At 44.7% G+C, this 24269-nt stretch overlaps 1 protein-coding gene and 1 non-coding gene across 5 annotated transcripts in view; one reads left to right on the top strand and one right to left on the bottom strand.

The window, feature by feature from the left end:
- Positions 1 to 328: 328 nt before the first annotated feature.
- LOC102994043 (zinc finger protein 470) overlaps positions 329 to 24269 on the top strand; it is a 35508-nt gene continuing 11567 nt past the window's right edge. For 2 of the 4 annotated variants that reach the window (XM_028477909.2, XM_028477908.1), the window contains exon 1: positions 23262 to 23621. Coding sequence is in view for 2 of the 4 variants with exons in the window: in XM_024117000.3 (XP_023972768.1) it covers positions 439 to 646; positions 1100 to 1191; positions 7931 to 8057; positions 8168 to 8263; positions 10122 to 10282; positions 11013 to 11124; positions 11470 to 11565; positions 15679 to 17384 (2598 nt within the window). In the remaining 2 variants the exon portion in view is untranslated. Of the gene's footprint in view, positions 647 to 1099; positions 1192 to 7930; positions 8058 to 8167; positions 8264 to 10121; positions 10283 to 11012; positions 11125 to 11469; positions 11566 to 15678; positions 23622 to 24269 lie in introns of those variants that run through there. The other 2 variants (XM_024117000.3, XM_024117001.3) reach the window with 2 other exon arrangements.
- Positions 3713 to 3785, bottom strand: TRNAW-CCA (transfer RNA tryptophan (anticodon CCA)). The gene has a single exon. It is a non-coding gene; the product is annotated as a tRNA-Trp (tRNA).

Raw genomic sequence — 24269 nt, 5'->3', positions numbered from 1 at the left:
CTCCTGCGCGCTCCAAGCCGGGAGCGACTCCCAGAAGCCCTTGGGGCTCTGTCCTGTCTAGCGGCGCGGCTTGTACTTCCGGCCAGACTCGGTTCCTGTGTGGATAACCACCTGGGCAGCCGCGGTCCGGAAGGGCCAGGAGCCGTTGACTTGGGGCCGAGTCGACGGACGCTGTGTAGGCCCAGACGGGCCCTCTCCTCCCCGCCCGCGCTCCTCTTGGCGCCGCCGGGACGCCGACCGGGACTCCGTTTCCCAGAGGGCGCCGCGGCTGACGGACACGCCCACTTCCGGCGGCGGCCCGCCGCCTGGGTTCCAGCTGGCCAGGCAGGGTAGCGGGCTCGGCGGCCGGCCGGGCGGGGCCCGCTGGGTGCCCGGCGTGCCCGGGCGGGCTGGGTGTGTTTGCGCGACCCTGGGGGCGTGTGCGCGCACGGTGGTGACATGCGGGGTGCGGCGAGCGCGCGGGCCCGCGGCCTGGGATCCCCGCCGCGGCGAGGCGTCCCCCGCACAAAGCCAGGAGCGGGCCGCGGCCGGAGCGCGGGGACCCCGGTCGCTTTCCCTTGCCCTGCCCGGGGAAGGCCGCACGCAAGGAGTGGCCTCACATCCAGGGGCCAGCGGGGAGCGGCGACCACGGGGCCTGAGAACAGAGGTGAATGTGACAGGTGGCCCGGCGGGTGGACGGGGATGAATTCATCCCCTCAGGATGAGGGGAGGGTGGGGTCTGGGACCGGAGGCCTCTCGGGGCCCAAGTGCTGGTGAATGGCGTCCCTGGGCTCCGGGGCTGTTGGATGGGGGCATCCAAAGGCCTGGAAATTCAACCCGAGAGCATCAGTCCGCGGTACAGGATCACTCTAACCGGACACCTCCCTGTTTCAGGGCTCCTAGGGAGAAGAAACCCCTCCTCCCTACCCGTGAGAGCCCCTAGTAGAGTAGCGACCACATCCCAGGTGACCCTTCAAAACTTGTTCCATCCTACTCATGCTCGAGCATTTGACGCTCCACTTGTTGAATCCGTTTCTGATTTACAGCTGTCGTTTAAGACTCAGCAGGAAAGGAGCTTGGTGTAGATCTGGCCTGTAGCTACTTCTCTCTCTTCCCCCAGCTCTGCATTCCAGGGACACGGCCTTCGTCCAGGTGAGGAGACCCAAGCAGGAGGCGGCAGGGACAGGAATTGAACGGCAAGCCACCTCCCAGGTGAGTTGGCATTTCCTCTCTCCTCTCTGAAATGCAAGCTTGCTTTTCAGGACGTAATAATGTTTATTTTCTTTTGAAAGTTTTCAATCTAAGAGACCTGTCAGGGGAGCTGGTTCCCATTTCCTCACGTTTTGGTGAGTGATGGGCTACAGGGACAGCCCAGGGCCTCCCTCCCTGCTTCCTCTTCATCCCACTCAGAGTTCGTTCTTCATTGAAGAAACGATTCAGCCCCTCCCTGTACAGTTTTTCTCAGAGGGACTCTGACGGAGCAGAAAGATACTCCTTAGCGCAAACAGGACAGCCCCTTGTGTTGTACCTGGTGTGTTTGGTATTGTCTTTGTGCCAGTCCCTGGAGAGACAGATGGCTAAGCCCCAGCCCCTGCTCCCAAGGAGCTCATAGCCTGTGGGTGGAAAGTCATGGAAGCATACAAGGTTCTGAGTGTGAGTTTTAGGACCAGGTACTGTGAGAGTGGGCGTGAGGAACTCTTGGCTCCTAGCTGCCTGTCGGGGAAGAGTAAGGAGTTGATTTCTGAGCCCCATGTTTTGAAGGGAGAGGAGAGGTTTGGCAGACAGAAGAGGAAAGGGCAGCCCTGGTGCAATAAGGAAGGCTGTCTTTTCCTCACCTGATTGCATTGCTTCTTAGAATGCTAAGAAATTGTTTGTTTCTGTCCGCTGTGTCTCCTAAATATGTGATCGCTAGCTCATAAACGTATGAGCTGGGTTCCAGTTGCCCAGACTGCATAGATTACCGGTGATCTCCATCCACATTACCAAAGGCAGTGCTCAGTTCTTCGTCTTTCTTGATTATCTTTGGCACTTGACGACCGTTGGCTTTTGAAATAGTTCAGGGGTTGGCAGGCTTTCACTGTAAAGGGCCAGGTAGTAAATATTTTAGGCTTTGCAGGCTTTGAGGTCTCTGCTGCAGCTACTTCCCTCTGCCTTCTAGAGCTAAAGCAGCCACAGACAATATGTAAGTGATTGGATGGGGTTGTGTTCCAATAAAATTTTACTTACAAAAACAGGTAACTGCCACCCTCTGAAAGAGCTCGCCCTGGCCCTCCCACCTTCCTGACTTCTCAGCTTTCACTGCTGGTTCCTCCTCATCCTCCTGACCTACAGCTGTCCCTGTGCCTCTGGGCTCTGTACTTGGCTCTCTCCTCTTGTCTGTCTGCAGCACTTTCCTTGGGGAGGTCAGCCCGTTCTTGTCTGCACAGACTAGCCAAGCACTGGCTTCTCCCAATCCTCATTTCCAGCCCAAAGCTCGCCTCTGAGCTCCAGGCCTCTGTGTCCAACTGGACTCCTCCACGTGAACCTCGAATAGGTAACACAAACCTAACACGTCAAGACCCAGGTTCCTGGGGTTCCCCCCGACAATTGTCTCTGTCTTTGTGGCGGTTTCATGCTCTGAGTTACTTAGGCCAAAAGCTCTGCTGTCATTCTTGTCTCCTCTCTTGCCCTCACCTCCCACGTTTGGTCTATTTGCAAATCCTGTCAGCACTGTTTTCATGTTGTACCCAGAATCTGACAATTATCACCACTGCCACCACCGCCTCGGTCCTCATTATCTTACCGTTGGCCCCTTCTACTTATGCTCCCCATGGTCGCTTCCCAGTGCAGCAGCCAGGAGGAGTCTGTTCTGTCACTCTCTGCTCGAACGCCCCAATGGCTTTCCCAAATGAAGGCCAGATCCTTAATGTGACTGACAGGACCCCGAGTGACCCGGCCCCCTGAACTCTGACGTGTGCTACCACACTCCCCCATCACTCACTTTGCTTTCTCAAAAGTTGCCTTCTCGTTTTCCTGATCACTGTGTCTAAAATTTCAGAGCCTCCCACCCAAATTCCTCACATTCCTCTTCCTTGCTTTACTTTTTAAGATTCCTAGCACTTTTCAACCTACTATATACTTAGTTTATCTGGGTTTCTCTTGTCTGATTCTCTTGTACCACAAAGTACATTTGACACAGGCAGGGATTTTGGATACTTTTGCCCCAACGCCTGATACGGAAAATATGTGGTGGATGAATGTGTGAATGTAGTCTTAAAGTTCTCCTGGAGCCAATGTTTCACTATTTAATATAGCATTACAATGATACTTTTTATAGCTGAAAATGTGCATTATCTCTGATTACTTTCTATGAGTATATTCCCAGAAGTTTTTCTTTCCTTGTGGATTAAAGTTTACCAAAGTTACATGAAAGCAAAATACTTTAAAAATTATATGTGGATGGAACAGCAGTAGGGTCTCAAAAGCTAGAATTCTAGATTTTGCTTTTTTACTTTAAAAAAAAGTAGACTTTAACCCCCTCAAAAAAAATATTACAGACTTTTCATTTGTGTATTTAAAAAATTCACTGAATTGAATTGAACAAAAAAAACCCCTTTGATGCATTTTTTTTTCCTGTAAAGTACTTTTTTTTTGAAACTGTAGTTTGTTTGTTTTAATTTTTATTCATTTGTTTGGCTGCACCGGGTCTTAGTTGTGGTGTGTGTGATCTTTAGTTGAGGCTTGTGGGATCTAATTCCCCGACCAGGGATCGAACCTGGGCCCCCTGCATTGGGAGCATGGAGTCCTAACCACTGGACCACCAGAGAAGTCCCTCCTGTAAAATACTTTTTACTCGTTTTTTCCTGTAAAATGTTAACACAAAGTATTTTTCTGTAAGGATAAGGTTGCTTTTTGGGTTTTATTTGTTTTTAAAGTTTATCTCGTCTTTATTATGATTGAGAGTTAAAGCACCAGATCAAAAAAAAAAAAAAAGCACCAGATCAATTTCATATTATCAGTACAGATTCTGTACCTGTATGTTTTCTCTGTGGTGTAGTATGACCCTGTGAAACCCACTTGAAAGTCTACACATCTGTATGATGGCAACAGGAATAGGACCAGGACCTGCACATTCTCGCTGTGTCCTCACAGGGTGGAAGGGGCTGGGGAGGTCTCTGGGGCCTCATCTGTAAGGACACTAATCCCATTCATGAGGGTGGGCCTCCCAGAGGCCCCCACCTCCAAATACCATCGCACAGGGCATTAGGATGTCAACATAGGAAGTTTAGGGGGACACAAACATTCAGACAAAGAGCTAACAAAAGTCATTGATTCTGTATATAAGGAGCAATCTGTATAAACTGGGAAAATGTCTTAAAAGGATATGCACATACTGTTACTTTGGGGTCCCTCTGGAACATGGGATTGGAGGGATGGGGAAGGGGATGTTTCTTATTAAGAAGAAAAATCAAAACCAAAAAAACCCAGTTGCCAAGTGTAAGAAAATATTTGAACTTGTATTCTTCTCTTTAAGGGCCCCCAAATTCCAGTTTTACCAATAGCAAAGTAGTAACAAATGCTAGAAAAATAGGCAACATTTTCTCTGGCTCCAACAGACTTATAAAGTTACTGTAAAGATCCTGTGAAGATATTTTAAAAGATACTGTAATTTGTATATAATTTATATACATATAATGTATATATTTTGTTTCATTTAGTAAGGAATATCTGAAAGCTATTTGAATATCTGAAAAAAATAAGTGCAAGACTTCCCAGCCAAGGAGCAGGCGGTTAGAATTATAAGATTGGAATCTGCAAAAACCCATCATTCATTCATTCATTCATTCATTCATGCTGTGCCAGGTCTCAGTTGCCGCACGTGGTATCTTTGTTGTGGCGTGCAAACTCTTAGTTGTGGCATGCATGTGGAATTGAACCCGGGCCCCTGCGTTGGGAGCACGGAGTCTTACCCACTGGACCACCAGGGAAGTCCCCAAAACCCATCTTTTAGAATTGGGTCAGAAAAGAAGCAGAAAAGTAGCCTCTGTCTCAGCACCTATGTCTTTGAACGCAATTGAAAATGTTTGCCAAAAAAAAAAATCTGCATTGAAATGTTTTGTTTGTTTTTAAACCACTTTGTTGAGGCAAGATTGACACATGGAAAGCTGCATATTTTAAATATGTACAACTCGCTGAGTTTGAGGATAAATATATACTCATGGAACCAGCACCCCCATCAAGGCCATAGACTTATCTATCAGTTCCCAAAGTTTCCTCCCTTCCCTCTTTAGTATTCTTACTTTTTTGGCAGTGAAAGCACTTAGCATAAGACCTACCTTTTTGGCCAACTTGAAGAATTCAGTGCGGGGAATTCCCTGCCGGTCCAGTGGTTAGGACTCCGCGCTTTCACTGCTGAGGGCCCGGGTTCAGTCCCTGGTTGGGGAACTAAGATCCCACAAGCCGTGGGGTGTGGCCTAAAAAGAAAAGAATACAGTGCAGTATTTTTAGCTATAGGCACTGTGCTGTACATTAGAACTCCAGAACTTACTCATCCTGCATTACTGAAACTTTGTACTCTTCGATCATCACCTCCTCATTTCCCCCTCCACTGGCCCCTGCAAGCCACCATTCTACTCTCTATTTCTAAGAGTTGGGACTATTTTAGATTCCACATATAGGTGAGATCGATCATGCAGTTTTTGTCCTTCTCTCTGGCTTATGTCACTTGGCATACGCTTCGAAATGTTTGGGTTTTCATATACCTGAAGATTTCCACTGCTGAGTCTTGCGCAATTTTCAAAACTTGAAGGCATTTAAGGAACCGCTGGTGCGCAATGCAGGGCAGTAACAGATCAGGGTGAACAACCTGGGGAGTGAGAGCCGAGCCTGCCTAGCGAGGTAAGCACTCCTGCCAGTCACTCAGCCAGCAAACCCGTTCCTCTGCCGTGGAGGCTGGGTGCGCTCACTTGAGGACTTGCCGCTGTGAGCTGGCCTGCGTTTGAGCACGTCTTTGCTCAAGGCTGACTAAGCAGTTCCCGGCTGTTTCCCGCAAGTATTAGCAGGTGTTTTCCGTGTTTTATGGGGCCTTGGCGTCTCCCGCTTAGGAGAGCCCTGCATCGGGACTTCACCATCTTCACACAAAGCAAGATACCACTCACAGAACCCTTTACACAGTTCGGTTAAAAATCTTCAAAGTTGGTGCAAATTAAAAAACGTGTGATAGTATTATATATTATTCAACAGATACCAAATCTCCAAGGGGCTTTCGTTGCTGGTAGAATTTAAACGGAAAGGTTGAGCTGTGGGTAAGCGTCAGCACAGCGAACGTTCATTTGGCGTTTACAAGGCCCCTCACATTCTGAGCGCCGTGCTTGTGCCCTCCTTTTTAACCCACGTCACGGTCTGTGAGGTTGGTTTTGTTGATGTTTCCCTTTTAAACATGGGTAACTGAGACAGAGGGGTTAAGTAACTAGCTGAGGTTTCAGAGCCGGTGAGTGGACAGAGTCCTGAATTCAGCCTTCGGGGTAGTTGGACTTTTTTGCTTCCTGATTTGAGTCTATGCTTTGAAAATCCCAAGGCTGCCAGATATTTAAATATACCTTCTGTTAGCCTCAGATTCTGGGGGTCAGAGTTTGAATTGAATAAATGTTCAAAATACATTAGGATGTATCAGCATTGTACACTGAAATCATAAAATTATGCTACATAAAATTCCACCAGCAGTGCGTGAGTAGCAGACCCAGTCATAAACGGGCTTGCAATGTCTCCTTGATACTTGCCCGCTTCTCTGAGATGGCACCCTGATTCTTGTTTTGTAATTGTGGTGTAGTTGACAACATAGTGATTCACAATTTTTAAAGATTATACTCCACTTATAACTATTATAAAATGTTGGCTGTATTCGCTGTGGTGTACAATACACCTTGATTCTCAAAGGCATCTTATTAAGGAAAAGCTTTATCGTATTTTTCATTCTAATTATACACTCATCTTTATTTCAGGAAAAAAGAATTCGGTTAGTTTGTTTTAAATGAACATTCAACATATGGTGAACACTAAAAGCAAACAAATCCTTAGAACACAGTTTGGGGTTTAGTCATGTGATGTTCACCTCCAGGTTTATTTCCCCATTCTTTTTTTTTTTTTTTTTTCCCCGAGAGAAAGAAGGACTTATCATTACTTGCAGGAAGTGATGAGAACACTGGGGATCTTTCCCAAAGCCGTGGCTCCTATTTCCCCGTTCTTGTGCTGACCCAGGGCACTTGACTGTCCTCATGGTAAAAAATGCTCTGGTACTTATTGTGCGTGGAACAATTTAGCCTCCGTTATTTATTGTTTCTAATTGATGTCACATATTTCTCTTGTGTGTACCTCCTGTCACCAGTACAAAATTGCCAGTGCTCCAAGGGTAGAGGCTCTCTATTTTTCTCTTTTCTCTGAAGTTTACGATGTAATGAGGCCCGCTGTCCAGTAATTAACTAGATTTCCACATCACTGGGTATTTTCCCTTACATGTATAATCTCCTACCTAAAAGGAAGAGGGGGTAACCCTTAGGCCCCTATATTAACTTGCAAGGACTGCCATAAGGAGAACACCACAGGCTGGGCAGCTAAAACAACGAACAGTATATCGTTCTGGAGGACAGAAGTTTAAGACCAAGGGGTGAGCGGAGTTGGTTTCCCCTGAGGCGTCTCTCGTTGACTTGCAGACAGTCGCCCTCTCGCTCTGTTGTCACATGGTCCTCCCTCTGCACTCACCCATCCCTGATTTCTTCCTCCTCTTACAAGAATACCAGTCAGATTGGATCAGGGCCCAACCGTGTGACTTCATGTAACTTTTCATCACCTCTTTGAAGGCCCCATCTCCAAATACAGTCACCTTCTGGGTACGGGGGGTTGGGGCTTCGACGTGTGCATTTGGGGGGCAGGGCCTGAGCACTGGTCCAGCAAGAATGTGGTTTTGTCGTTTCAGAGCTTGGTGACATTTGGGGATGTGGCTGTAGAGTTCTCCCCAGAAGAGTGGGAGTGGTTGGACTCTGCTCAGAGGAGTCTGTACAGGAGTGTGATGCTGGAAAACTACAGGAGCCTGGTCTCGCTGGGTAAAGGCCCCTCCCTCCCTCCTCATCACCACACCCTGCACCATCCTCTTCCTTCAAGCCAAGGACAGACCCACAGCATGACCACGTCCCGTTTCTTCTTACATATTTAGGACTTTGTGTTTCTAAGCCCAAAATGATCTCCTCATTGGAACAGAGGAAGGAGCCCTGGGCGGCGAAGAGAACGTTGACAAGAGGCGGATGTTCAGGTGAGTCTGGGAGACCCAAGTGGGGTGAGGCCGTGGCGGTCGCAGCTCCGCACCCTCAGACACCTGAGATCATCAGCAGACTTAAGCCTCTGGCCTGGAGGGAAAATCAAGGCCTGGGCTTTGCAAATTCTCCTCCTCCCCATCTCTTCTCTCCACCTCTGCTTCCCCCCGACCAAGTGTAACTTTTTTGTTTGTTTGTTTGTTTGATTCTGTGGCCATGCCACGCAGCCTCTGGAATCTCAGTTCCCCAACCAGGGATCGAACCCGCTCCCCCCTGCAGTGGAAGGCAGGGTCCTAACCCCTGGACCACCAGGGAAGTCATGTTACAACTCTTGTCCTCTCCTCTGGATCTCATGTTTTCCCAGCACCCATCTTACCCTTTTGCCTTTCACACTTACACAGTCGTCACTTTCTTTAAAAATCTTCGGCTGATTTTGATGTAGGTTTTACTATCTTATTTCTCTTTGATGAAATGACTTTCATTTACAGACTTCTTTTAACTGATTGTTACTGCGCCTCAGCTTTGAGTGAGCCCACCAGGTGCTGGCTGGGAAGATGAGCGTAAGCTATTAGAAAACTAACCATCCTGTAGGGGCGATAAGACATTTCTGTACGCATAAGTGCAGTAGAAAGTGCTGTCCTACATATGATTAGTGTAAATAGGTACTTAAGAGGAAGAAAAAAGTCATTCCTGGTTTCAAGCCAAGGAAACAAGGCACAGGAGTAGAGCCTTGAGCAGAAAGGTGAGAACGAGAAGAAAGAGATTGGTGGTTCAGCAGAGGATTTGTTTTGGGCCGTGATCCGTCTGGGGTCCAGGCGGACTTCCCCCGTGCAAACAGGCTGCGCACAGGTGGGCGATTGGCTCTCAGAAGGAAAGGACACTGATTCTGATTTGATGGAATGTTCTTGCAGATGTTGTGATGCAGATATCATCATATTTATACCACTTGGGAGTACAGAGACTTCAACCACAACACTGTTTCTGGAATAGCAAGTTAACCAAGTAAGACAAGGAATCAGAATTACAAATTTCTTTTGGAGGTTCCTGTAATAGGAAATGACTACCGTTTCTAAAGAATTGAGAATCTTGTAAGACCTCTTTGTTCAAACCGTATTTCGGCGGAAAAGTTTGTATCAACAGGACAGTTTACAAACTGTGACGGCTCACATGGGTCATCGTATGGCCCAGGAGAACTGGAATGGCGTTTTGGGGGAAAGTTTTCCATTTATCATGGTACTAAATCACATCCTCTGAGCTAGTTTTCTGAGATAGAACTGTTTTTTCCCCTTCTGTTGACCCTTCCTCTCTTGCTGAGACTGTAGTTGATTTTGAAGACTTGTACTTTTAAGGCCAGGATCTGAACATTGGTTAGTTAGCATTGTAATCAAAAAAAAAAAAAAAGACGTTATTTAAAAAAAAGAGAGAGAAGAAATTTTTGCTAAATAAAATGGAGAAAGAGTCAAAGTGAGACTTCCATAATAGCGCTGAGATAAGGATCATATAGCGTTTCCTTCAATAGGCTCTGCCCCCTCTTTGTCTATTTTGGCCACATTTTATCTTAGATTTAAATCTCTGTGAGCTCTCTCACCTCCTGCACTTCGATCTCTTTCTCCAGTCTTCTGCTAAAACCATAACATGCACTACTTGGTCAACATTTAGGTGTGAAAACTCACATTGTGTCCTTTAGGATTAAAGCTACACAAATTTGGGAATGGAAGGCCAATTGGTCATATAAAACAGCTTTCAAAACAGTATACTTTTTTTGAGGATTTTTTCCCATGTGATTACATTTTGGAAGATTTCTTCATACTAGTATGTAATCGAAGAGAGATTTACCTTCTTAAAAATATCTTTTAGACTCACGGGCTCTGCCAAAGACCAAGGAGTTATCTTCAAAGAAGAACTGTGAAGAAAAGTCATCCCAGGCAGTGCTAGTGGAGAGGCCCACGACCTACAGTCTGGAGTGCTCCGTTCTAGGGGAAGACTGGGGTTACAGTGCTGTGTTGGAGAGGCATCTGGTGAGTCAGGGTGTAAATGGAGGTGGAGACACGCTTACAGATAAGTTGCATGAGGTATACTTGGCGAGGTTCCTGGTAAGGCACTTAACAGAGGCAATGCTGATGACTCCCGGGAGCTTCCTTGTGTCCTTCACAAAGAAACCCTTCCTCAGGAAAGCAATCTTGTCTGCAGTAAGTGTAGGAGACGTTTCCGTTGGAATCCAGGGCTGCTTACCGACAGAGTGTCCCCCCAGAAGAGAGAGTACCTGCAGTTTTGATACACACAAGGGGGGACACTGGGTCACAGCAAGTCGTAAACAAGTCTGTTTAAATCAGAAATGTTCGACTTGTAATGGATGTGAGAAAACTTTGAATAGGATCTCATCCCTTCCTTTTCATCAGAGATTTCATATGAGAGAAAAACCCTCTGCAGACTTAATTGAACAACGTGTGTTGAATGTCAGGAAGCCTCCAGTGAACTTCAGAAAATCCAAACCCTCTGTACCTTCATTCTCCTCCAAGAAATTATAGATTCTCCGTGGCACAAACAGTTTCCCCTATTTTTCTTTTCTTTCCCCCTAAACATATACGACATAACTAGCTCAGTCATCATGTGACCGGTATCACTCAGAACCTAGTGAAAATTCTTGGTACAGAGTGCCTCTCACAGCATGTGGATGCAGCCCACCCCACAGAGCCATCGTGGGCTCACGATCATGGTTTGATGAAAAACGTGTTTGTACCATTTCAGGGCTTGGTGACCATCACGAACATGGCCATAGACGTCTCCCAGCAGCCAGACCCGACTCGGAAGAGTTTCTGTAAGAATGTCGTGTGGGAGGACCACAATCTGGGGGCAGTAGGTAAGGATGTTCCTCTCCCAAATCTGAATCTTCAGGAGCCCCCATTTTCGTTCCTCAGTTTTGAATTGTGTGTGTGTTTGGGGGTGGGGTGGGGTGGCGGGGTTGTCTTCCAAAGCACTGGGTTGAATTTTTACTCGCAATTCTTAAGAGTGTGACGTTTGTAGATTTGAAAATTGGTATCTTTGTCATACTTGAAGCATCATCTTCAATATCCTTAAAATACTCTTCACTTTTCTTCCTGGTCCTTCCTGTAATAAAGCACTCTTCCTTCAAAGCCAAGGAATTGGTTGGCCATTTAAGAATGCCAAGAGTGTGACCGAAACCCCTGTCTTTTCCCATGTGCAGGACGTTGTGTGTCTGAGCCAGACTTGGTCTCTTTGCTGGACCTTGGGAAGGAACCCTGGGTGGTGAAAGGAGAGCTGGCAAGAGGCCCGTCCCCAGGTGAGCGCGGGAGGACTGGGGTGGGAACGCCACTGCAGGCCAGAGTGTAGTTCTCACCAAAGAGGCCAGATGCTCCCTAACGTACAGAGAAAACCCACCACGTCCTCGGGTCTGGAAAGAAGACTGAGATCCGAGCTTTGAAAATTACACTGTTCTCTCCTCCTCCTCCCCTCCCCCTCCTCCCCCTCTCCTCCCCCGCCTCCTCCTCCTCCCTCCCCTCCTCCTTGCCCCCCACCCCACCTTCTCTTGATTGAAAACTCCTCCCTGTAGCTCTGCTCCTGTCCTTGGCCACTCAGACATGGATCAGCCGCTTGGTTCCTTAAATGATCTCTTCCAGACCCCGAGGGTTTCTGGAGCTGTCTTTCAAAGGTCTGATGTTCGTGGTCAGATGGCCACTCACTTCGTGATGCATCCATTCCCGTAAGAACCACAAATTGAAGGAGGGAGCCACTCGGCTTGACATTGATTGGCAGGCGATTGGAGAAGGAGGGAATTTACACTTCTGTCCTCAGCCATCAAATATTTACTCCCATGGAGGGGATGACATGTGCATGGATGACTTGCATAAACCAGAGCTTGTGAAGTTCCCAACGTGGCCTTACAGAGGCAAAGGAGAGGGTTCCCCCCAGAGAATCCTTGTCTGGGTTGGAGAGGGTGGGCAGACGGATTGCAAGAAGACGTGGGCGGAGGGCCATTTCTTCAATACACAAGGAAGGAAAAGAAACTTCTTTTGAAAATAATGGTTTTCAGAAAGTGTAATCCTGTCACCTGTCTGGGAAAGGAATAGAAGATCATAACTCTTAATCACAATGTGTTAACGACAACTTTAGGCCCTTCAAGCCCTGATGAACACATATGTTGTTTTACGTGGTAGAAATAGAGTTTGCATTCCGTCCTGCTTACCAGCGTTTTCACGTGAGTTCCATGTTCCGTGTGCCACTGCTCAGTTAGGTTGCGTCACATTTCTTGGTGTTAAAAACATACTTATAATAGGCACCTTTATGTTAGTGAAGGCTGTACATTTTGGGGATACCTGTATCCCTGGAAGTGAAAATCTGCTGGGCTCTGAGAGTTTTCTGTTCTAGTGACTCTAGCAATGACCAGGTGACTAGATGTATGGGTTTAATTGCATCATTGTAGCATTGGGTAGTTTGGTGAAAATGTTTAGCTTATTATTTGGTGAAAGATTATAGCCTAAGGTTATTTTTTTATTATGAAAATGAGTTGAATACTTTCCCCAAATTTTGTTATTGTCTTTATCCTTTTGTAAAATGTCCCTCATTTATATCCATTTCTCTATTTGTGTCTTAAATTTCTTTTGTTTTTGATTTTTTTTTTTTTAATATTTGGCTGTGTCCAGTCTTAGTTGTGGCATGCAGGATCTTTCATTGCGGCACGTGGGTTTCTCTCTAGTTGTGGCGTGTGGGTTTTCTCTCTCTAACTGTGGCGCATGTGCTCCAGAGCGTGTGGGCTCTGCAGTTTGCAGCACACAGGCCCAGTAGTTCTGACCACGCAGCATGTGGGATCTTAGTTCCCTGACCAGGGTTCAAATCCACATGCCCTGCATTGGAAGGAGGATTCTTTACTACTGGACCACCAGGGAAGTCCCTATTTTTTTTATTTTTGGGGGGTTTTGTTTTGTTTTTTTTTTTTTGGCTGTGCTGCACAGCAATGTGGCATCTTAGTTCCCCAACCAGGGATCAAACCCGTGCCCCCTGCAGTGGAAGTGCAGAGTCTTAACCACTGCACTGCCAGTCCAGTCCCAGTGGTTTTTTTTTTTTAGTGTAAACATTAATTTTTTAATGTATTGTCTCAAACTATCTTTCACATATGGTAATAAGTATTTTTCTTTTCACTAGAGTTTTTTAAATTGTACATAAAAATTTTAAAAATTTTATATAGTCTAATGTATTACTACTTTTATGATTTCTCCTTCTATCTGTATCCTTAGAAAGTAGACAGAAACTTCATCTAAGTGGCTGTCTAGTATTACAATATATGGAAATACCATAATTTACTTAACTAATTTACTGTTGAGGATATTTGAACCTTTAGGTTTTTTCTGGTTTTCACCTGTAATAAACTGTGGTCCAGTTTGTTCATATCTCTTTGCATGATCAAAGTATACATGTTTTTTAAGTTTCATGAATATAATAACAGGCTATAATACCATTGGTAAACAATATATGAGAATACCTGTTTCCATACATCTTCACTAATAGTATTTCGGGTTTTTTTTTATATTTTCCAAGCTGTGGGGTGAAAATTGAGTTTTGTTTAATTTTTATTTTGCAGACTACTTGTGAGGTTGGGAATACATGTGTTTAAATCCATTCGGGGTTTATACTCTGTTAGTGATGTCTTCATGACCATTGCCCACATTTCTGCTGGGTCATATTTCCTTGCCTGTGTATAGCATGAATGTAAATCCTGTTTTATAAATGTGATATTTTTTCCCCCAACTTCCTGTGTGGCTTGAAAGGTTGCATGTGGTGTTTCTTGCTATCCAGTATTTTAGATTGTGTGGTAGCTTCATTTATAGAAGCTTTAGTTTTGATTTTTGTTTCATTCATGGTTTTTTGTTTCTGTTAATAGATATATTACTCCTATTTGTACTGTACAACAAATTTGTTTGGTCTTGTTTCTGTTGCTTATTTAATTTTTCCTTGTTTCTCTCCATGAATACATTATTAAGTCTTCCCATCCATGAACACAGGGTGTCTTTCCATTTATCTAGCTCTTAATTTTATTAAGCAGTGTTTGTAGTTTTCAGTGTACAGTCTTTCACCCTTTAAGGTAACTTTATTCCTCAATAATTTATTCCTTCACTGCTATTTTTCATGGAATTATTTTCATAATTTCCTTTTCAGATTGTTCATTCCTAGTGTACGGAAATACAGCTGATTTTTGTGTGTTGATCTTGTATACTGCAGTTTTGATGACTTGATGTATTAGCTCTAATACCTTTCTTGTGGATTGTTTAGGGTTTTCTATATACGGGATGATATCATCAGCAAGTACAGTTTTTTTTTTCCTTTCTAATTTGGATGCCTTTTATTTTTATTTCTAATTGCTCTGGCTGGAACTTCCCAGGTATCTTTGTCTTGTTACTGACCTAAGAAGGAAAGCTTTCAGTGTTTAGATGCCATTTTAAAAAAATACTTTATCTTCCTTTTTTAAAGATCATCTTTTCCCAAACATCTGACTCTCTGCATCATCTCTCTCCCCAACACCACTTTCATCTCTGTACATTTATTGTGATATAGCTCTACTTGCACAAGTTTTTGGTACATGTTAAGTGATTTAGCAAAAGGATTACAGACATAATCATTCCTCCCTGCAAGCTTGTAGTCTGAGGTAAGCCATATACCCGATCAGTGGTGTGTATGATGTAATTAAATATAATATCAGCGCTCACTATTTTTATAAAAGTCTCTCCAGAGTGAGAAATTCCATTACTAAATGGCCAGAGAAGAAGTGAGGATTTTGTCAGGCTTGCAGAAGCAAGCAGGTCAGTGTAAAAATGATTTCTATGTGACGACTGAACTTTAGCCATCAGTTGGCGCTGTAGGTTCTGTTGAAATCAGTCAAATAAGATACGGTTGACAGAAACACCATTTCTGGTTGTAGGAGAGTGATTGGGCTTTCAGGCCTCTTAATGAATGTTATAGAATACACTGTCCTTTTGTGTCTGGTGTGCTTCTTGGAACAACTTTGGTGACATGATGACTGCCCTGGCATCAAAGCTGCATAGCCAGGGGTGAGAAAGGGTGAAGAGAATGAGTGTCATAGACTGTATTTTTAGGTGATGTGATTGCAGAACATTTTTCCGACTCCTGACGCTTCTGATGTGTGACTGATTCCACATACATTTAACTTTTTTTCTATTCACCTCTCTTGGGTTCCCGTATGAATCCAGTCTGGGGTCGTCTTACATACACTGTAGACTGCATGTTCACATGTTTTAGAGGTGCACAATTTATGTTGTTTAATTAGGGTTTAATTCACCAATTAGTGAGTTTCTTCACAGTTTTCCTTTTAGTAGATTCCTTTTTTCCCAGCCTGTGATAAAAGAAATGTTTGTTTCTTGTTTATTTTCTTGATATCTTTCAGGCCAGCAGTCTATACATGAGACCCAGGAGTTATTTCCAGAGCAGGATTCATTTGCTGAAGTGGTAACGGACAGAACTTCAAACACTAACCTAGAGGGTTCCACTTTCAGAGGAAGCTGGGATTCTGAGGGTCTGTTTGAAAGGAAGCTGGCAGGTCAGAAGACACAATTCAGGCAGGAGGCAGTCACTCACAACAAAACCCTCTCTAAGGAAAGAGAGTGTCCATATGACAAATCTGGAAGATGGTTCCACTTGGATATTTCAGAAGAGAGAGTTCACCGCTGTGATTCAGTTAAGAAAACTTTCCCCCCAAGTTCAGTGGTAATAAAACATGCAGGAATCTATGCAGGAAAAAAACTTTTCAAATGTAATGAATGTAAGAAAACCTTTACCCAGAGCTCATCCCTCACTGTGCATCAGAGAATTCATACTGGAGAGAAGCCCTATAAATGTAAGGAATGTGGAAAGGCCTTCAGTGATGGCTCATCCTTTGCCCGACATCAGAGATGTCACACTGGCAAGAAGCCCTACGAATGTATGGAATGTGGGAAAGCCTTCATACAGAACACATCCCTTATCCGTCACTGGAGGTATTATCATACTGGGGAGAAACCCTTTGACTGCATTGACTGTGGGAAAGCCTTCAGTGATCACATCGGACTCAATCAGCACAGGAGAATTCATACTGGAGAGAAGCCCTACAAATGTGATGTGTGTGACAAAGCCTTTAGGTACGGCTCATCCCTGACTGTCCATCAGAGAATTCACACAGGAGAGAAACCGTATGAATGTGAGGTGTGTAGAAAAGCCTTTAGCCATCATGCCTCACTCACTCAGCACCAAAGGGTGCATTCTGGAGAGAAGCCTTTTAAATGTAAAGAATGTGGGAAAGCCTTTAGGCAGAATATACACCTTGCTAGCCATCTGAGGATTCATACTGGCGAGAAGCCCTTCGAATGTGGGGAATGTGGTAAGTCCTTCAGCATCAGTTCCCAGCTGGCCACCCATCAGAGAATTCATACCGGAGAGAAGCCCTACGCTTGTAAGGTCTGCAGCAAAGCTTTCACCCAGAAGGCTCACCTGGCGCAGCATCAGAAAACTCACACAGGAGAGAAACCGTACGAGTGTAAGGAGTGTGGGAAGGCCTTCAGCCAGACCACACACCTTATTCAACACCAGCGAGTTCACACGGGAGAGAAACCCTATAAGTGCATGGAATGTGGGAAGGCCTTTGGCGACAACTCCTCCTGCACTCAGCACCAGAGGCTTCACACTGGCCAGAGGCCCTACGAATGTATTGAATGTGGGAAGGCCTTCAAGACAAAGTCGTCTCTCATCTGTCATCGCAGAAGTCACACTGGGGAGAAACCTTACGAATGTAGCGCGTGCGGCAAAGCCTTCAGCCATCGGCAGTCCCTTAGCGTCCATCAGAGGATTCACTCTGGAAAGAAACCGTATGAATGTAAGGAATGCAGGAAAACCTTCATCCAAATCGGACACCTTAATCAGCACAAAAGAGTGCACACGGGAGAGAGACCCCACAACCATAAGAGAAGCAGAAAGGTCTTCAGGCAGAGCACACACTTTGCACATCAGAGAATCCACACTGGAGAGTCACCTGCACGCCCCTCTTTACCTGCTACATCAAATCCTGTGGATCTGTTACCCAAGTTTCTCTGGAATCCACCCTCACTCCCATCACTATAGTCCCGAGAAATTGTGACTCAGATAGACCACTCCAGCAGTTTAAAACCTGTTCTCTCTCTTCTTTCTGTCTATTCTGTTCTTGTCCTGTACAAGTTTGTTCTTCACGTTGTTGCAGTTAGAACGTGAAGATTTTTGTTTTAAGTGAAAATAGAATTCATTTACTCCTCATGTAAACACTTATGTTGAGATCCTTCATATTGATTAATGCATAAGATGTGTGTAGCACAATGGCTGGTCCATACTAAGCGTTCAGTAATGTTAGCTCTTTTAAAAACATTGTTTTCAGACATTGAAAAGTTACCATAGGCAACTCTGACTGAAAATGATGCATAGAATGAAGCTAAGAGAAGCCGGATATTAGATCAGGAACAGGCGTTTCAAGACAGTCAGTGAGGCTTTGCCTGTTCTGGTGTAAGACTTGATTGCATAATGTTGAGTTAGTATTATAGCTTCTCATTTATCTGCATAAAGTGTAAGGTGCTGTGATCTTGCTGGTGAGAAAAGTACATCTGACAACAGTCTTAGAAAGTGTGTAGAGAACATGGGTGAGGAGGCCACCTAGAAGAAAATAACTGAAACAATCAGAGGAGAAGACAAGTTTCACCTGCGTACAGTTAAACCTTCTGACATGTTACCCAAGAATTAGAAAATTTGGCAAGATTTGATCATTTAAAGTCACCTGGGCTTATGCGTGAATTCCATTAAAGTTTCAAAGAACCACTAACCTTGAGGCAGACTAATCTTGACTATGACTCGTGGCCAGAGCCTCACTGACTGTTTCGTATGGCCCATGATCTGATTTTTTAAATTATTTTAATGGAGGAACAAGTGAAAAGAATAATAGCTTAAGACAACATGAAAATTATATGAAATTTAAATTTCAGTGTCCGTAAATAAAGTCTTATTGGCTCACAGCCGTGCTCATTTGTTTACATACTGCCTAGGGCTGCTTTCACTCTACAATAGCAGACCTGAGTAGCTGCAACAGAGACAGTATTGCCTGCAAAACTTCAAATATTTACTCTCTCTCCTTGTGCAGAGAAAGCTTGCCGACTCCTGCTCCAGTGCAGAGAAAAATACACAAAAGGTTCTAATTATTTCTATGAGGATAATACAACTCTCCCATCAAAAACAAGAAAAACTATAAAGCGACATGAATAGAGGTGAAAGAATGTTATTAAACTGTTGAACAATAGGAAATGTCAATAAAAAGAAATACTGTATTTTTCTAGATGAAGTAATACTGTTAAAATGTTTGTAAATTGTCACTCCCAACAGCGTCCCAGTAGGATATGTTTGCTCTGACAGCTCTAGTTGAAAACCACACAAGGAAGGATGACTTGTCAAACATAGCAGGACATTTAAAAAATGTTTTGGTGAGACTTCCCTGGTGGTCCAGTGGTTAGGACTCTGTGCTTCCACTACAAGGGGTGCGGGTTCGATCCCTGGTTGGGGAGCTAACATCCCACATGCCGCGTGGTGCGGCCAGAAAAAAAAAGAATCGTTGAAAAAATGTTTTGGTATATAATAAGATTAGTGTTTCATTATTGGGGAAATGATGTAACAATTGATTATCCACTCTCCAAAAAGAGAAGCATACCTAGACCTTACAGAGAAATATAATACAGTTGTATTTATCGGCTCTAATTATGAAATAATATGTTAGAGGCAAACACAGAAAGGAGGAAGGCTTTACTGAGTAGGACATGGAGCCCTGGAAGACATGAAGAAAGTAAGCTGGCCTGTACAAAGATTTAAATAAACTTTGATATGGTAAAAGGTGTCAAAAAAGATGTAAGAGACAACTGGCAGAAAATACAACACATGAAAAAATATGTCATTAAGAACAGAGTGCTATGACAAAGCAGTCGAACTAGGCAGTGCTTACCAACAGGTGTGTCACAGTGGAAGAACTCGAATAAAGAAAATTTGTTAGGTTCTTAACCTCGTTGCTCAGAAAATTACAGATTTAAAACGAATCTTCTTGACTCGCAGATGGATTAAAATCTAAACTGCAGTTAATTTCCCATACTAGTTATTGTGGGAAAACAGGTTGTTCATGATTACCAGTGTAGATTTGTCTCCTGTTTGGGGTGGCAATATGGCATGACCTGTCCACACTATAAATGTGTATTCCTTTTGAAACAGTAATTCTAGATCTAGGAGTTTCATCCCAATGGAATAAATATATAGATATAAATAATGTTTATTGCAAAATCTGTTTAATTACAACAAATAGGATTTCACTATCCTGCCAAGCAGATTGATTAAATTGTGATTATTCAATACAGTATTGTCCAGTTAAGAGAAAGATTAAGCTCTACCTATGCTCCTATGGAGTATTGTCTGTCCACAATATATTAAATGCAATATATGATTTGCAGAACTTTATGTGTAAAATAATCTTGTAGTCATAGAGTCAAAATTAATATTGAATATATATGTGCGTGTATATGTGTGTGTGTGTCTATATTTTTTTTTCAGTATATATGTTGAAATCTGTTTTTGTCTTTAACACATGCTTTTCCTAGCTCTTTGTTGGCACTTTGCCTTCATTCTGTATTGTTCTGTTGGACTGCCAGTCACACATGGCTCTAATTAAGCCAGTCAGGTTTTTCATTCTTTGTATTTTGACCAGAGACATGGGGCAAATATTAGGCTTTATGTATGGGCCATAAGGGATGTTTTAGTCAGTATTCCTTTTGATTGGTTGGGCCACTTGTTGTAACAGTTATTATAAAGATATGGAAAATCACTCCTGGACTGCAAATAGGTGGAATTGAGTCATCCTTTGGCAGCAGCCTAAAGATTTCTGCATCTCTACCTGTCTGATCCATTAAAATGATTCCTGCATCCTCACATCCTAGTTTTGTTCAGTTCTTTAAATCTTCAAGGTATCTGGTATCCTTTCAATATTTAACTTCTAATCTGGAGTCATCTTTTATTCTCATATAGAAATTGATACTAGAGGATGATTCTCAGACTACGGAGAAGCAGAATATTAAGGGCTGATTGAAAGAGATAGCTTAAAATACAGAGAAACTTGTAATTCTGTGTTGTGTTAGGAAAGGATAGTCATGATGTAGCAGGATCATAAGCCCACTGCACAGAAGGGGCTGGATAGCTCTTACGAAAAGCTAAAGGCAGTGAGCAATGCTAGCTCCAAAAGTAAGTATGATGCTTGTTTACAATGAAATTAGATAATTAAAAATGAAAGGCCGCTTGAAATTCTGAGCTTAAGAAAGGCATTGAAGTCAGATCTTTCTATGATTGTGTTGGGAGTCTTCTTAACTGCTTCTAACCACGGGGCTGGCAAATCCTGAAAGCTAAGTGCAACAGTAGATCCAGGTGTTTGCTGAGCTATGATACTTACTGAATTCCCAACCTCTCCACTTCTCTTAAATGAAAGTGAAGTGTTGGGAAAGATTTGAATCCATGTAACTGGAATGGGGCTATCACGAAAGATTCAAGCATCTTAGAAAACTTTTGACTTTCTCAAACCTTAAGAAACCTCCCTACTCATTCTCTTTGCCATACATCTGTGACAAAACTCTTGAGTCTACTTTTCTAGTCCCCGCATTATTGCTTTCTTGGATTTAAAACCTATAGTTTGAAATGCAGACGGAGGAGATTCATGTCATCCAGAAATATTTAATACCCTTTATTATACTATCAAAAATCTAGGACACATTTTTGGAAATGTCATTTTGAGGGTTAGAATTTACATTGCATAATATATAAGGACTTGAAAGAATTCAAGAGTTTATAGTGCTGGATTGGATCATTTATGTCCCTACCCCCGATTTATCTTTTGCAAGTTCCCCTGTCAGGGTCCAGTAGCTTTTCTATGTTCTTTTGACATGAAGTACCAGCATATTAAAAAATCTCCTGTCTCCTTTAGGTACTGGGATTTCTCATGACAGTGATTACATTTGGAAAGTGTACTGAACTAGGGCATGTGCAATAGCTGGAGTATAGGGCAACGGTTAATCATGAGAATAAAATGAAATGGTCACAATAAACACAGAAATCCTAAGAATGTTCTGATATCTGATATTTTTACCTTATTTCATTGATCCCCAAGGTTGAAACTGCACTAGGGTTTTGTTTTAGTTAGAAGCACTCCATGGCATGGCATCCAAGTCCCACATCGACTTGAGTCAACAGAAAGGAGACAGTACTCTTGAAAGATTGTAATCAATCTCTATGAACATTTCCACTGGAATTCCTGAACGACGTATTTGTGCAGAGTGAGGGCTCATGGGGGAATTCTTATCTAGTGTAGCTTGTAGCAGGTACAATGACCACAAACCCATACGGTTATTTTCCAAGGTCCTGGGTATGTAGCATTTGTTAATGATACCTATGATATGATTAGACAACTGCCCAAAGTTTGTGCTTCCCTTTCTGTTGCCTGAAAATCGATTCCGGAATGTGACTGCCGAGGCACATCCTGCATTACTCAGCCACTATTGCTTCCAGTTCTAGCTGAGATTTGAATAGGAAACGTGTGTCACTCAGGGCTCGGTTATTAAGAAGAGGATGTACCACCCAGCTGGAAGAAGAAGAATCTCAATTGTATGGAATGGCAAAACTGCAAGATGGAAGAACTCTGGGCCCCTAAACCGCTATTTGGAGGAAAGCCATCAGTCACTCAGGAGCAACAGCAGTGGACTATTATGTGAGTGAAAAACAAATATATGTGCAGGTAATGACACTTGAGTTTTAATTGTGATAGCAGCTGCTGTAGTTCTATCAATGTGGTATCTTTGACTACTGATAGAATCCCTATTTTAACTCACTGAATCACAGAGTAAGGGCTGTGATAGTATGTTCATTAGCTGTTGTGTAACGAACTACGCTAAAGCTTAGTGGCTTAAAACAAACATACATTTGTCATCTTACAACTTCTTTGGGTAAGGAATCCAGACATGGCTCAGCTGGGTGCCTCTGGCTCCTGGGGTCTCTCAACAAGACAGCAGTCATCTGAAGGCTTTATGGGAGGAGAATCATCTTCCAAACTCACTCATTAAAACTGTTGGCTGGCCTCGGGTCCTTGCTGGCATTTGGCTGGACACATCAATTCCTTTCCACATGGGCAGCTCACAACGTGGCAGCTGCCTTCCTTGTAAGTGAGCAGGCAAGAGAAGGGTACCCAAGGTGGAAGCCGAAGCCTTTATGTAACTTAATATTACAAGTGGCATCCCCTCATCTTTGTACTTGGTTAATTAAAAGTGGGTCACTAGGTCCAGCTCACTTCCAAGGGGAGAGTATTACATGAGGTTATGAATAGCAGGAGGCGGGGATCATTTGGGAGCCACCTTAATGGATGCCTACCACAGTCTGCCCTCAGGGCCCTGGTGACTCATTTCCCTTCGGCATACAAAACAATCACCGGCTTCCAAGGCCCCCTCCCCAAATCGCATCTCATTATAGCATCAGCTCAAAGTCAAGAATCTTGTCATGTAAATTAAGTCCAGATGCTGATGAGGCTCATAGACGTCGCTTCTTAAGTACAGTTCCTCTTGCTCTGTAGACCTTTGGAAATAAATTATCTGCCTCCCCTAGACCCCAGCGCGCGGGCGCACACACACACACACACAAGCACGCGCGCACGCACCACACGCACACCACAGCCGCAAGTGCACAAAGCACCAGGCAAAATCCAAATCTCCGCTCTTCTCGAAGGTTCCGCCCCTAGACCCGCCTCTCCTAAGCTCCGCCCACTTCCTTGGCTTTTTCCCCTTGCTCAATGCGCCTGCGCGCTCCACTTTCTTGCGACCCCGCCCACCTTCGGCGGAGGTGCGGGTGAGCGGCTACTCTGGTCTCGGCTTTCAGTGCGCTTTCAGTGCGCAGCTGCGCCTGCGCACTCCGAGCCCGCCGACGGCTCCCAGAAGTCCCCGGGACTCGGCTCCTTTCATGGAGGCCGCCAATACTTCTGGGACCCAGAAGCTAAAAGGCTTCTAGGTAGCTCTGTTCCGGACCAGGAGGCACCAATAGGGGAAAGAGGGCAGTGATCACCAGGCCTCCCTGCCTAGCAGCCTAGTCCTCAGATTTCAGAAAGCCGCCGCCACCCCGGTCTGCACTACGTTTCCCAAGGGCCCTTGCGCTGTGAGGACACGCCCACTTCCGACGAGGACTTGAAACCCGGACGTGAGCGAGTCTGGCGGGTTCTGAGGAGAAAGTCTGAGTGGGGTGGTGGCAGCGGCTGAGCCGGACGCGGGCAGGCGCCGAGAGGTCAGCGTCACGGTCTGCATGCGGGGGCGGTGGTGTCGTGAGCTTGCGCGCGTGATTTGGCGACTGTGACCGTCAGCGCGTGGTGTGTGTGTGTGTGACCGGGAGGAGGAGGCAGGTACGTGTGTGAATCGGGGGGAGAGTGTGTGCCGGTGTGAGATGTGACTGGTGGGGTGCAGAGGAGGCAAGTGTGTGACTGGGGCCCGTGTTTCTGCGCGTCTTTTGTGCACCTTGCACGTCCCAGCAGCATGTGAGTGACGGCGTGTATTGGGACGAATGAAGGATTTTACGTGGCTGAGAACTGGAAACGTCTCCGGAGGAGACCACCCCCCGATACACCCCCCACACCCCAGCCCCCCACACACCCTGACTCCACCACCAAGCACCCAGTGTGGCCCAAAGCCCTGGAGTCCTGGGAAGGCGCCTGGTTGGGCCGGTGGGGCTGAGGCATTTCTTGCCTGCCCCGCCTGGGGGGTGTGGAAGTCGGGACACTACACACGTCCACGGGACTAAGTATGGAAGTAAGAGTGGCAGAGGGCCTCGGTACGGCTTCAAGAGTGAAAATTAAGGTTTGGGGGTGCTGTTCCTGGGCCCAAGTGCTGGAGGAGGACGTCCCTGGCCTAAGAGCCTGGTGAACCCAGAAGTCCAAAG

The sequence above is a fragment of the Physeter macrocephalus genome, chromosome 17 (assembly GCF_002837175.3).
Source record: "Physeter macrocephalus isolate SW-GA chromosome 17, ASM283717v5, whole genome shotgun sequence".
Taxonomy (NCBI): Eukaryota; Metazoa; Chordata; class Mammalia; order Artiodactyla; family Physeteridae; genus Physeter; species Physeter macrocephalus.
Note: the sequence above shows the minus strand (reverse complement) of the source record. Positions and strands in the feature narration are given on the sequence as shown.